The following is a 14,584-nucleotide window of genomic DNA, read 5'->3' on the forward strand; positions in this document are numbered from 1 at the left end:
AAAACATCGATAAGGAGAGATTAGTAAGTAAATGAAGTACTCACGGAGCATGGAAAATATCGTTAGTTCCTTCCTAAATTTAAATTGGAGACAGCAAACATGGTGTCCTTCAGAATTTCTTGTAGCTTTAGCGGGACTTGTACCGATGATGAACTATTCACTGGCCGAAGGCAGGCATGGAATAATTCATCCGGTAGTGTGTATTACCTATATAGTGGTTCCAAGGTAAGGGAAGTAGGGCTGGTTTCATGAGTACGAACTAGGTTATATGAATCAATGTTTACGAGGGACGAACGGTAAAGGGAAAACCGACTATGTCTTACATGATACGATTGGAAGCAAAGGACGAACAAACAAGGGCAACCCTTCAAAAAAAGTTATTAAGATCTCTTAAACTTTTCACTTCATATTTACTTGACCATGTCATCTGTCTAAGGAGTGAATATCATTGCCACATCGAGGGTTAATCACATTATTTAAATATTTGTTAAATTAAAGGAAAAGTAAATAATTAATTTGTCAATGCTTAGATTCAGATCCCGAAAAGCGTTGAACGGAACTAGGAAGTTTGCAAAATTGGATAATATGTCCATACTTGTCTGATACTGATTCTGAATTTCCAAAACCAATTCAGAATTTTTCAAACCAATTTCAGAAATTTCCAATCTAACTCCAAATTTTTTCAAGTCAATTTTCGATTTTGTTTTGTTTTAATTGTCGATGGTATTCGGTCTAGGAAAAAATTTAATCCCCTCAATCTGCCACTTTTTCATGATATCAAATCGTGTACTTGCGACTGCAAATAATTCCATCGTTTCCTGCAAAACCTCATTCATGTCCACTGACAACAAAGAGAACTTCCCAAGTATTAAGAAATTTAAATTGTGGTGTTGCTATTACTTTTAGGCACTTATCAGTCCCTATTGGGACATTATATTTTCAGATCGGTTTATTAACGCTTGAAAATTCGGAAATTGACTTGGAAAAATTTGAAGTTAGTTTGAAAATTAATTTGAAAAATTGCAAATCGGCCTTGCAAAATCGATGTATAGTAAGCATTTGTTGCCGTCAACAATCTGTTTTACGGCATAGACTGTTTTTCCCATTTGAGTTGTAAAACTCTCCACAATTCCAATCCCAATCCACGTAACGATTCATTCACTGTTGCTTTGAAGCGTAAAGTGACTTTGACAGCGATCATCAGCTTGCGGGCAACGCATTATTATTCGCGATTTGAATTGTTTTGCTTGAGATTTTCCGAGACAAAAGTGCATCAGCAATTAGCTTATACAAATTATGGAGGAGCTACTCAGCGAAGTTGTCCCCCAGCAGGATTTAGAGGTAAGTAGATTGACAATAGCTAAAAATTGAGACAATTAAAACGGTAGTTCGTACTTTGCTCCTCCTGCGTCGTCTTCCATGAAGATCCCAAGTTTTTTGTCAAGTTTTTCATGTGTGACGCAATAATAGACATCATCGAGGAAATTAATGAGTTGTGATTCATTTGTTCGTTCTTTTTCAATATGATCGCAGTAAAGTGTCGTCGTTCGTTAAATATCACGCCAGATGTATCCCCGGTATTGTCATCGTGCGAAGTACTGTGGGGAATCGAAAGGGTCAGTCGGGGCAGCCACACGAAAGTTCGGCATGAATAATTTCAAGTTGTGGAAAATTGGGAAATGCACAGTTGATCGGAATGGGAAAATCGATAAGGCGGCGAGACATGCTCATAAATAACGTGCATGTGATAAGAATTTGTTTCTATTGGGATCGCAACAGTTTTTTTCCCAATTGGCGAAGAACAAAACCGAGTGGCGAAATTGTTATGATGATAGCGAGAACGAATTATTACACGGAGTAATAGCACCTAACATACATTTGTATATTTGTCCACATATGCGGAAGTAGCTGCGTGTGGCAAGTAGTGTAGGCACGACAGATGAATCGTGGATATTATCTGCACTTCTCGGGGAATCCCCTAATACTACTGACAAGTATGTTAATTTTTAGTGTGCAAAATTATACTTTGCGTTTCTATGTTTGGCCATTGCATTTTCCAAATCGGAACAGTTGGCTAATTCACTGCGACCAACTCTGGGTTCCCAGATTTAGCCAGAATTGTTTTCGTGATCTGGCATTTTGCATACAATAGAACAATCTTATGCCAGATCCACCATTTGTCAAACCTCACCAAACCCTCGCAATTGCAAACGTGTGGATAGGGTGTTTGGCTTGGTTGTGTAGGGTTGCAGCGATCCGATCGGTGGTTTTTTTTTGTGCAAGTCGAGGGGAATTCGCATGCTTGCTCAGAAAATACTAGCGCACTTGTAAATGTGTTTGGTTTGGTCAAAGATTTGTGGAGGTTTAAAATTTGCGCAAGTTCTCTGTTGTGTGTATTGCGCTGGAGTTGCCCAATATCATCATCATCAACTGCGCAACAACCGGTATTCGGTCTAGGCTTGCCTTAATAAGGAACTCCAGACATCTCGGTTTTGCGCCGAGGTCCACCAATTCGATATCCCTAAAAGCTGTCTGGCGTCCTGACCTACGCCATCGCTCCATCTTAGGCAGGGTCTGCCTCGTCTTCTTTTTCTACCATAGATATTGCCCTTACAGACTTTCCGGTCTGAATCATCCTCATCCATACGGATTAACCTATTCAGCCGGATTTTATCCACAACCAGACGGGCATGGTATCGTTCATACATTTCTTCGTTATGTAGGCTACGGAATCGTCCATCTTCATGTAGGGGGCCAAAAATCCTTCTCGCGAACGTATCCGGAGAGTTCGGAATTGCTAACAACCCAAGTCTCCGAGGAATACATGAGGACTGGCAAGATCATTGTCTTGTACAGTAAGAGCTTTGACCCTATGGTGAGACGCTTCGAGCGGAACAGTTTTTGTAAGCTGAAATAGGCTCTGTTGGCTGCCAACAACCGTGCGCGGATTTCATCGTCATAGCTGTTATTGGTTGTGATTTTCGAGCCTAGATAGGGTCTCAAAGTTGTATTCTCCTATCTTTATTCTTCCCGTTTGACCAGTGCGATTTGATGTTGGTTTTTGGTGCTGACATTGCCATCATATATTTTGTCTTGCCTTCATTGATGTGCAGCCCAAGATCTCGCGCCACCTGCTCGAACTGGATGAAGGCAGTTTGTATGTCTCGGGTGGTTCTTCCCATGATATCGATATCGCCAGCATAGGCCAATAGTTGGGTGGACTCAAAGAGGATCGTACCCCTCGCATTTCCTCAGCATCACGGTTCACTTTCTCGAGCGCCAGTTTAAAGAGAATGCATGATAGGGCATCCCCCTGTCGTAGACCGTTGTTGATGTCGAATGGTCTTGAGAGTGATCCTGCTGCTTTTATCTGGTTTCGCACATTGGTCAGGGTCAGCCTAGTCAGTGCTATCAATTTCGTTAGGATACCGAATTTTCTCATGGTCGTGTACAGTTTTACTCTGGCTATGTTATCATAGGCGGCTTAAAAGTCGATGAAAAGATAGTAGAACTGATGTCCATATTTCAACAGTTTTTCCATCGCTTGCCGCAGAGAGAAAATCCGATCTGTTGCTGATTTGCCTGGAATGAAGCCTCTTTGGTATGGGCCAATGATGTTCTAGGCGTATGGACCTATCCGACCTAGGAAGATAGCGTAGAATATCTTATAGATGTTACTCAGCAACGTGATACCTCTATAATCCTGCACTGTGTAATATCTCCCTTTTTATGTATGAGACAGATAATGCCTCTTTGCCAGTCGTCAGGCATAAATTTGCTGTCCCACATCTTGATCACAAGTTGATGAACCACTTGGTGTAACTGGTCGCCTCCATATTTACCTAATTCGGCTGTAATTCCATCGGCTCCTGGTGACTTATGATTTTCAAGCCGATGAATTACACGAACTGTTTCTTCTATACTTGGTGGTGGCAATGTTTGTCCGTCGTCTTCAGTTGGCGGGACCTCCAATACGCCGATGTTCTGGTTGTTCAGTAGTTCGTCAAAGTATTCAACCCATCGCTTCAATATGCCCATTCTGTCGCAAATCAGATTTCCCTCTTTGTTTCGGCAGGATGAGCATCGAGGTATATAAAGCTTCATCCTACTGACTTGTAGGTAAAACTTCCGCGCCTGGTGCGGTTGCTCCCTGTACTTTTCGAGTTCACAGACCTGTTGGTTCTCCCAGGCTTCCTTTTTCCGTCTGTGAAGTCGCTTCTCCGCTCGCCGGAGTTCGTGATAAGTCTCCACGCGTGCCCGCGTTTTTTGAGAATGCAACATTATTCGGTATGCAGCATTCTTCCGTTTCGTTGCTAGCTTGCATTCATCGTCAAACCAGCCGTTCCGACTCTTTTTGCGGCTGGGGCCAAGTATATTTGTGACCGTATTTATGATAACGTTCTTCAGGTGGTTGTAAAGATCTGTTTACTGCGACTATTTGCGGCATCCATTTCCCTCTTATAGGTGTTGTGGATGGCTTCAGTTTTAACTCTCACCTGATTTTCAGAGGCAATTCTGGGTAGTATTGTTACTTGAGTTCGGAGTGCCATGCCAACGAGATAGTGATCTGAGCCTATATTGGCCCCCCTCTCTGTTCTGACATTCATCAAGGCTAAGAGATGGCGGCGTTTGATCAACACGTGGTCAATTTGGTTGAGAGTGGTCCCGTCTGGAGAGGCTAATTGGATAATCAGTAGTCCGTTATCATTTGTATTTTGATGTAAGCTATGGGAACCAACGTATCGACTGAATACGGGCTCCGTCCCTACTTGGCTGTTAAAATCCCCAAGCATGATTTTGATATCATATCTTGGACCGGCTTCGAGGGTTCGTTCTACTGCCTCGTAGATAGTATCCTTCTTCGACTATGCAGTCTCCTCTGCAGGGGCGTGAACGTTAATTAGGCTTATATTTCTAAATTTGTCTCGCAAGCGCAGAGTGTATAGCCGTTCGTTTATGTTTTCAAAGCCGATAACAGCAGATTTAATTTTTTGGCTGACTATATACTCAAGGTATTTCCCGCTAGTAAAAGGAAACTAAAAGGAATGAATATTTGTGTCTGCAAGCCGGAGAGCACACAGGCCACCTTGGCATGTACGGGTTCGAGGTTGTTTTTGGCCGCCACCTCAACCAAAATCCCAGGGTTCCCACGCGATCCGTTGTTGTTGAGGCGTCTCGTGATACGTCAAGCCTCAACTCAGCTGCTACAGACGGTAACAGCGCTAGTAGCCACAGTTTCGAAATTATCAGTGGTAGTCGGTGCTTTTCGTTCGGGAGGTAGTTATAGATCTGCCTCCCGAAAAGGGTTAGAAAGTCGTCAGGACTCTCGGGGCATGCTGGTATCGTCTGCCAATTTACGACCCCTTGAGTCACTATCTTGTCGATACAAGAGCTGAAGTTTCGATCCTCCCCGCATTCCAGGATTAGAAAATAACGCCATAATCGTTCAAATTCGCGACAGCAAATTCCTCGTCGATCTACACGGTAGACATGAATCTAGGACTTCGACGAGCTTGACGCTACATTATTGCGCACTCCCATTTTAGCGCTGATTTCCCGTGCCAGTATGGATGGCTAGTCGATTTGCACAATAGATCCACTGATTTCATGACGTCCGTTAGTTCATCAGGAAGAATCTCAACCTGCGCGCCCAATACTCATATATTCGTGCATTTCTTCAAAAAGACCGGAATATCATTGCTGATCGTAGTCCCTCTGAGTCCGTTATGGTCAACACAACATCAACACTACTGGCTCCCCCTATCTTTTCTAAACAGTTGTTAATCTTCGTCACCTCATGTGGTCCCTAAATACTAGGACGAATGAAGACATTATTGTGATTACAGACCTCTAAGTGCCCAGACGATTTCAGGCCAATACCAACATTCCACTCATCCATGCCTTTGCGCACTCTATCGCAGACTGTCGTGTTTTCTTGTCCGTTGGCTTATTTAAGGTCCTGAAGACATTCCGGGAATCTTTCAGACTCTTCGAGTTCACTGGGATGACTTTTGGACTTTGCAATGCGGTGCAAACATTCACTCTATGAAACAGGGAGGCATCCAACCGGACCCAGTCATAATGAAAGCGATTTCGAACTTCCCACTTCCGAAAACAGTTAAGAATTTGATAAGGTTCTTGGGCATTTTAAACTTCTATCACCATTTTTTGCGCAAGACCGCCACCGTTAATCGATCTTGAAGGCTTGCTTGTCTAGGCCGAATGCATTTGAAACCCCCAAACAACACCTGCTACAAGCTACACTTCCAGCATTCCCTCCCTCTGACATCACCATAGATGCTGCCCTCCACCAAAAGGTGAACTAAATCTGGCAGTCTTCATGTTTCTTTCCCAAGCAGGTAAACCCCATTCAATGGAACTGCAGCACTTATGATCGTGAATTATTAGTCGCGAAAATTGCAATTATAACAGATACTTCGGATTCCCTTGAAGGCAGGCCGTTCACAGTGTTGCTTTGAAATCAGAAGCCCGGGTTACCCATTGTATGCCAGATTGCAAGACTACAAAACGTGTGAGGAAAGAGCTAGGCGTATTACCGCGGTTCACCAAGTGCTTCCAGACAATCCTTTGTGAGACTCGGGCGGTTTCAGGTATTGCTTCACAATCATCGATAGGTTCACGGGGGTGGCCTGAGGCAATACCTGCGAAACACAGTCTTGTGCCGAGACCATCTGTTTCGGTTTGGGGAGTGCATGTCGAAATCTTTTTTTTTTGGAGCTCGACAAACTCCTCGGTTTTAAACGCCATCGGAAAACCGCGTACCACTTGCAGTCGCTGAAAGCCGCTATAATGACTCAAGACGACCATTCTTGATGGCAAATCCTGTCACACGTTGACAGCCAATCACGGACGCTGAAACCGCCACCAATCACGCAAAAAAGAGTTGGATGTGTCCAGGGATCTCAACTCTTGCACGCAAATCCCAATAACGATTGACGCCTTCCAGAGATGACTGCAACCATCTTACGAGTTGCACTCAAGAGAATACCCCTGGCCTAGTTAAAACCAGGAAGAGTGGCGTGTGACGCTCCATTTTGATTTGCGGCAGCCGAGATTATTAAATTATGCGTCTCGTTCCTTGCTGGAACCACCATAGTGTGGTTCATTCAGACAATGAACGCCGCCTTGCGATAAAGGATATGGGGTTGCATCCATTACGGAAAAATTGGACATGTAATTGGTACTGACAAAACAAGTGACAAGTGACTAGAAGCACTAATCTTGTCATATCTGGTTACATAAATACTAATTTTCGATTCATTTATTATGCCTGCCGTTTTTATATGAATTAAATTTAAATCCATAACATTTCTACAAATAACCTGAAAATATTCTCCTTTCCAACCAGAAATTCGAAAAGAAGTACCATCAGGAATTGGATCAACAGTCGGTATCACACAGAACACAATTTGAGTATGCTTGGTGTCTAGTGAGAAGTAGTTATGCGCCCGATATACAAAAGGTAAATCAGATATTATTGTTTCCTCATTAAGAATGTCAATTCCCTCTTCCTCCTCCTTCACTAGGGAATTCTATTGCTGGAGGATTTAATGACACGAGATGCTGACGGAAAACGCGACTACATCTACTATCTTGCCATTGGCAATGCACGAATTAAACAATATTCCTTAGCCATGAAGTTTTGCAAAGCTTTTCTACAAATAGAACCAAATAATCAACAAGTTATATCATTAGAGGTAAGTGGAAGACTTTCTGGATTTTTTAGAATTGATCGGGGTATTCAATGATGCAATGGTCAAGTTTTAGTATCCGGCGTAGCAATCTTATTTTGCTTTCATCTATTTCTCAGTTAAATACGAAAATCAGTTAAGCTGAACTTCTGCAATTTATGTAACCCTTTATTTCGCATTTTACAGCAATACGTGAAAGACAAACTGGAAAAAGAAAGCTTGAAAGGCATAGCAGTGGCTGGAGGGGCAGCTTTGGCACTTGGCGGTCTTATCGGTTTAGGAATAGCGCTCGCAAAAAAGTAGATAACCTTATAAAATTTCAACTGATCATTTGTTATTAACGAGAAAATATTTTTTTCTAGTCGAAAGACAGCTAACAAAGATTAGTGTCTATATCTTTGCACACTCACTCTTTTTTTCTGTCATAATTTTCGTCCTATGTGAGACGAAGCGCTTCCTGTTTTTCTTGCTTCCTGTTTTATTGTCTACATCTCATTGTTAAAGTACTATGAAACCAAAATATTGAGGGGAAAGTCTTAATCTAGAAAAAAATACTTTGAGTTTTTTCTTGTTTAATTGTGATATTTAAGCAAAATCCACATTCAAATATTACTTTAGAGAGTTCAGAATCATATTTTGCATAGTTTTAGAAAACAATTATTTTTATATGCCAATTTTATAAAGACCCGAGTATGTAAAATGAAGGAAACGAAAAAAACTCGAAAAGATATCATTTGAATATGAGAATATATAAGAGAAATACATAAAAACAGATTTGGAAATGCAGAGTTTATTATTTCTATTCGGTCACCCTTCGTGGAATGCTGCAATGATAATTTATTATCACGGCTCCTTTCGATTATCACTAGTGTTCGCTTCGGTTCTGTATACGTTTTGACAGTGGAGATGAGAAGTAGCAAGCATGAATTGAAACGCATTTTTGGCAGTCGCTATGTGCTCTGAACAAACTATGGTCCTCCCTTCCTTCTAAAACATTTTTCTGCTCAAATATTGTTTCCGTCCAGTAGTCGCACGTTAATGTTGATTGTCCCTTTAATCTTGTCTGTTTTCATTACAGGATTGTATAAGATTAAGCAGTTATCGGAACTGTTACCACCGACATACCTGATAGCCAATGTTACTGATAGACTTTAGACGAATAATGAAAACTTTTTAAGTGATCGTTCGAATATGTGATTACTGAATGCAAAATCAAGCATACATTGCAGTCTGTTACTCGACTACAGCGATAATTCCATGACTGCAGACGAAAACCACATCAAGGACTCGAATATATAATATTTTAAGAAGTTCTTTTTTTGCGGCTCATGGGATAATTTTGGAGATTGAAATGGTTCAGGATTCGAATTAGCTCCGAGATAAAAGAGGTTGATATAGTCATTCACTGAGTTAAATTCCATCCTCGAGCCGCCAATAACCTTCCTGATAAAAGTAAAATTTTGCATATTTTTGTAATTACCAAAGTAGAAAATAAATTACATATGAAACCTACTTTTCTCTCTCTCGCAATTATTTGACTCTTCAATGACGTTCAAATGGCTCATTTAGGATTTTTTATGAAAGTCTTATTTGGGACATTTCTAGTTGAGTATCAAATCGTTGAGTTGAATTTTTAGTTTCGTAGCATAAGAAACATGCCCCGAGCCACCACTCTGTCCTACAGTTAATATGATAGGGCCTGGCATACATTTTCAGGCTCTATGAGCATGAGCTTTCCTTTTTAAGCCAAATAGTTTTAACTTCGGGCCGTCGTTATGTAACATTTTTCAGGAGGGACTTTTATTGAAAATTAGTTTACGAAAAATAGGTAAATTCGGTTATGTTTCATCACAATAATTTTTTTTTTGTTTATTTAATAACTAAACAAGAAATTCATAAATGCTTAATTAGAATTTCATTGCACCTCCTTTTGCCTTAATTACGGCTCTAATCCTCGCTGGCGTTGATGAAATGAGATTCTGCAGAATCTGCAGGTCAATTTCGTTATTGCACGTTCTTAAGAGGATTAAATCCAGCTCATGTTGGCTTTTCGGCTTGCGTTCAGCAGCCTTTTTCATCATTAGTGCCCACAAGGAGTCTATGGGGTTTAAATTCGGGCTGATCCCGAGCCAAGACAGCTGCTTTACTGTGACAGGGCACAGAATCGTCCTGAAAGATGACCTCAGTTGACTACTGATATTGCTCTTAAATATAAGGTATCAGTTGCTCCTCCAGAATTCGTTTATAGGCTGGACCATTGACACTTCCATCAACTAATGAAAGTCCTTTCACATCATAAAACTAAAAGCAACCCCAGATCATCCTGCTTACCAGCTGGCCTACTGTGGTCTGGATACACTCCACACTGAATCGCTACCTTGATCTTCTTCATACGTGGTGGATCCCATCCGACCCAAAAATATTAAATTGGGATTCATCGGAGCATATTACAGTTTGTCACTGTTCCAGTGCCCAATTTTTGCGGTCCTTTACCCATAAAAAGCGTTCCTTCTGCGTTCTTCCATTTAAAAAATGTTTTTTTGCGGGACGTCGGCAATGAAATCTCAGTACTATTTGTTGTTGTTCATTTCGTTTTTGATGTGTAGCTTCCAATAATGTGAACCTCAAGTTTGCGTGTCTTCATAGCTGCGTACAATTTTACCCTAAATGCTAGCATAGGCGACCTTGAAGTCGATGAAAAGATGGTGCAACTGATGGCCATATTCCGACAGTTTTTCATCGCTTGCCACAGAGAGAAAAGAAAATCTGATCTGAGAGCGGAGAATATCTTATAGACGGGACTAATAATACCTACATACAACATAATACCTCTGCGTGATATCCCCTATTTTATGCATGGGAAATATAATGCCTCATCGCCATCATCATCGGGCATTGATTCATAAGTCTTTTCCGTTGCTAGCTTTCATTCATCATAGAATCGTTTCGACTTTTTTCGCGACTGGGGTCAAATATGTTTGTGATAACGTTCTTCTCCAGTTAAAAATTTCAGCAGCTTTTTACTGGCTGCGTCTACTGATTCCTCCCACCGTTTGCGTGGCCTTCCCACTGGGCGGCGTCCTTCGGGCGCGCCATTGAGTAGCCTGTTAGGTATTCGCTTGTCGCCCATACATTCTGCGTGACCGAGCCACTGCAATTTTCGTAGTTTTACCACCACCGATGCTGCTGGGTCGTCATTGAGCTGGTATAACTCATCATTATCCAAATTTTTAAAATAAGTTTATGGAGGAGATTGTCCAGGCAGTTTCCTCCCCTCTGCAATTCAGCTGGAATGCCATCGAATCCCGGGCCCTTGTTCCGGTTTTGGTTGCGCAGGGCTGCTTTCACCTTTTCAGTAGAAGGAGGTTCGACTGGTGTGTTGTTTATAACTTCCGGGTTCGTCAAAGCTGTACTTCTCGCTGGTGCTTCCACTCGATTGAGCAGCTTCTTAAAGTATTCCATCCATATTTTGTTGGTATCGTCGGGGTTACCTAGGTTATCTTTACAGAGACTTGTTTGTGTCCTATAGCCTCGTATGGAATCTTTCGACGCGCCGTATGCGGAATTTGACCATTCTGTTGGACTCCCTTTCTTGAGAAGGTTTTGGTTTCTCACCAATCAGATGATATTGTACCCTCTTCAATAACGTGATTGCATAGTGATCCATAGTCATGGATAGGGGTGGGAAATATGACTCTTTTCAGTGAGTCGACTTATTTCGACTCACTTCGCTGAGCCGACTCAAAAGAGTCAGCATTATTTCCACTTCGTTTATGAGGAAAATTTCATGTCGAAAACTTAAAAACCAGCTTAGAAAAATAAAACACATCTAAATTAATTTCAGAATAAACAGTTTGCTTAATATATTGAGATTTCTTGTTCCTGGTTTTTATTCTTTAAAAAAATATACAAAAGTCTGGGTGTGCTGGGGTTATATATAATACAACTTAACACATTCCTATCTCTGCCACAATAAACAGGCTCCTTAAGTCAACACTTACTTATAAATCACACCATAAACTCAAGAAGCGCATTCCTAATTCCCCGGATAATATTTCCCAATTCTACCCACATACAATCACTCGATCCAATTCCATACTCCAAAGACTATAAAATTCGAGCGAATTTGCCTAGAGATTTTTTGCGGCGATTGAATACCGCCTAGGACATCAAATTTACGTGAAATGCAATATTTATTTGAGGAACGAACCACTTAATTGGTTACATTTGCAAAGCAGAAATATATCCACCGCATTAACAAGCCATCCAATATCGCCTCACCAATTTAGTCGACTCGCATCTTGTTGAGTTGGATGTGTAGCGTGCTCATTGTGCCAATGTACTGTCGCATCAATTGCGGCGATTCAATACCGTCCACTCTTTTGAGGCGGTTTGAGGTCGTCGCCTCTTCTAAGTCGATTCGCCTCTTTTCTAATGAGTCGACTCACATCAATGGACTGAGTAGCAAAAGTGAGTCACTCACTCTAAATGTTCAACATGTATTTTTTGAAGGAACCGAAGATTTATGGAGTAGGCATAGCAGATTAATGGTTAATTAAGATTTTATGGTTAATAATCATATTCTAATTTTTAAATGCGTTTTCCTCGAAATTGCATGTTGAAAATCGGGTGCCACCATAGCTCAAAATCGAACCAACGAAATTCTTTAAAATTTTCACGACTTAGAATATATTTCTACGGTTCGCAAACTAGGATAATTGGAAATTGACTCAAAAACCCCCCAGTGCCCCAGCGTAGAGGTCACTATTGCGCATACGCTTGTTTCATGGAAATCCGGCTATTAGTGACAAAATTATAGCAGTTCAAACTTATCAATTTCGCGCGAATTTACTGTATCTTACGCAATACAAATAAGATGCAGCCATCATAATTAACGAGAATAGTTGACATTCGAACGAAATATTAACATTCCATTCAGGAAGAAGCCTACATAATGACGAAATCTATGAGCGATAACATGAGCGTCAGGTTGTGGATAAAATCCGCCTCAATAGGTTGCGGTGGGCGGGTCACTTAATCCGGATGAGGATGATCCAGCCCGGAAAGTCTATAAGGGCAATATCTATGGTATAAAAAGAAGACCAGGCAGACCCTGCTTGAGATGGAGCGATGGCGTAGGTCAGGACGCCAGACAGCTTTTATGGATATCGAATTGGTGGACCTCGGCGCAAAACCGGGATGTCTGGAGTTCCTTATTAAGGCAGGCCTAGACCGGATACCGGTTGTTGCGCCGTTGATGATGATTCATGAAGAATCTACTTCTCCTCAGCCCTTTTTAAGGTTTTGTGTGAAACAAAATTGCCTAAGTTTTAATACGGCACCATGTTATACTGCGAAATATTTAGTACTTTTTTTCTGTTGGGTTAAAGACTGATTTTGGAGCACACCTCCTTAAAAGATTCCTCTCCATTCGTCATGATTGTCCATACGTCTGTCTTCTCCAAGAGTTAGCTGGGATGCTAACATCCCAGGCGATCCTTATTCTATTTGTTATCTTCTTCTTAAAAACTATTTAGGAACCCTCAGTTTTTAAATAAGTTTTAATTCGTTTGCCTATCGTGGTTTCTGAAGCAATATAAAGGTGGTTGTATACAAGTCCACAAAATAATAATATGGGCAGATGATGAACCCACCTCTTCCAGTTGATTCAATATGTGCTTGAGAACTTGTCACTCAAAGACGTTTACTATCTTCGTTCCGGCTAGTCCATAGTCAACGTCTAACTCCCATATCATAGGACAGAAACAATTAATTTCGTTTTCCTATGTCCGGAATTGTTCTTTTATTATCCTTTTATTCTACTGTTGTTGCTAGTCATCAGGGATCACAGATAAATAAAATTGTTCAACAATATCCATGTTTCAGCGATTACATATTTTTCGTTGTCATCAGTGCTTGGGTTTTAAATGGGGGAAGATTTATTTATATTCACTTTCCTAGATATAGAGGGAGGGTTAACTGAATCCTCATCTCTCTCGGCTGCTCGCCAATGGAATGGATGTTATAATTGTCTTTACGAGTGCGTATCATGATCAATTTCAAACGCCAGGAGTATCCGATGCCTTGATCTTTGGAGGTTCCATAAATTTCTACGTATAACTTTCATACATTTCTTACGTGCTTCATCAGTCCTACGTTTTCCCTGGAAACGATATGGTTATTTAGACTGGTATGTTCCGCTACTTTTAATCTGAAGACTGTCGCACCGTTTTTTCGTCAACTCTGTTTTCTTTAGATGTTCGCCAAGGCGTGCTTCTATGTCCCCTTTGATTTGTCAGTTGCAGATCCATTACTTTCACTTTTACAGAAATTCTAGGAATCCGAGACGTTTCTCAGAGATTGGAAGAAGAGATGATCGACAATATTCTAAACAAGGGGACACGTTTTGTGTGTTACATTTGGAAGAGTATCTGCGTGTCCCCTGGAAAAATCTTGGAACGTATCAAAGCACGCCTCGAAAGCTTGATCGACAGAGAACAGGCTGATTTCCACATCAATATCCTACGGAGGACTTTGGTATAATGCGCGGAGTTTAGATCTTCGCTTCACCTGCTCCTTATCGATTTCGAGAAAACTTTTGACAGCGTGAACAGGCATTCCGAAGAAACAAAGTTATTATCAGAGCGACATATGATGGCACACGTAGTTTCTGTCGACGATGGCACCGGACCTTATACTGCTCGACATATTAACAGCACTAGATGTGCCTTAACGGCTTAATCCAAAATATGGCAATGCAGTTATCTCCATATTAACATCAAGTTGAGGCTGTTCCGCCCTAATGTTCTTTTGATGTTACCGTTACTCGAAAACTCTAGGACTTCTCAACACTTGCTTGCGTCGTATTAGAA

General features: G+C 41.1%; 1 protein-coding gene across 2 annotated transcripts; it reads left to right on the forward strand.

Annotated features, from left to right (window-relative positions):
* The first annotated feature begins 1,168 nt into the window (after positions 1–1,168).
* On the forward strand, positions 1,169–9,224 carry LOC119652383 (mitochondrial fission 1 protein). 2 transcript variants are annotated; one of them, XM_038056483.1, is made up of 5 exons: positions 1,169–1,341; positions 7,370–7,483; positions 7,548–7,718; positions 7,899–8,011; positions 8,791–9,224. In XM_038056483.1, the coding sequence occupies exons 1-5, from the start codon at positions 1,297–1,299 to the stop codon at positions 8,798–8,800; spliced, it is 453 nt and encodes a 150-aa protein (XP_037912411.1). In that variant the 5' UTR covers positions 1,169–1,296; the 3' UTR covers positions 8,801–9,224. The 2 variants fall into 2 exon arrangements, with proteins under 2 accessions (XP_037912411.1, XP_037912410.1); XM_038056482.1 differs by lacking the exon at positions 8,791–9,224 and adding an exon at positions 8,075–8,498.
* The last annotated feature ends 5,360 nt before the right edge of the window (positions 9,225–14,584 follow it).

This window comes from Hermetia illucens, chromosome 3 (genome assembly GCF_905115235.1).
Source record: "Hermetia illucens chromosome 3, iHerIll2.2.curated.20191125, whole genome shotgun sequence".
In the NCBI taxonomy this organism is placed as follows: Eukaryota; Metazoa; Arthropoda; class Insecta; order Diptera; family Stratiomyidae; genus Hermetia; species Hermetia illucens.

Excerpts from the sequence above, each read along its gene's own strand:
- LOC119652383 (XM_038056482.1), top strand. The coding sequence starts at position 1,297 with ATGGAGGAGCTACTCAGCGAAGTTGTCCCCCAGCAGGATTTAGAG. Across the intron at positions 7,484-7,547 it reads ATGCGCCCGATATACAAAAG|GGAATTCTATTGCTGGAGGA; the intron begins GTAAATCAGATA and ends CTCCTTCACTAG. Across the intron at positions 8,012-8,074 it reads GGAATAGCGCTCGCAAAAAA|TCGAAAGACAGCTAACAAAG; the intron begins GTAGATAACCTT and ends ATTTTTTTCTAG.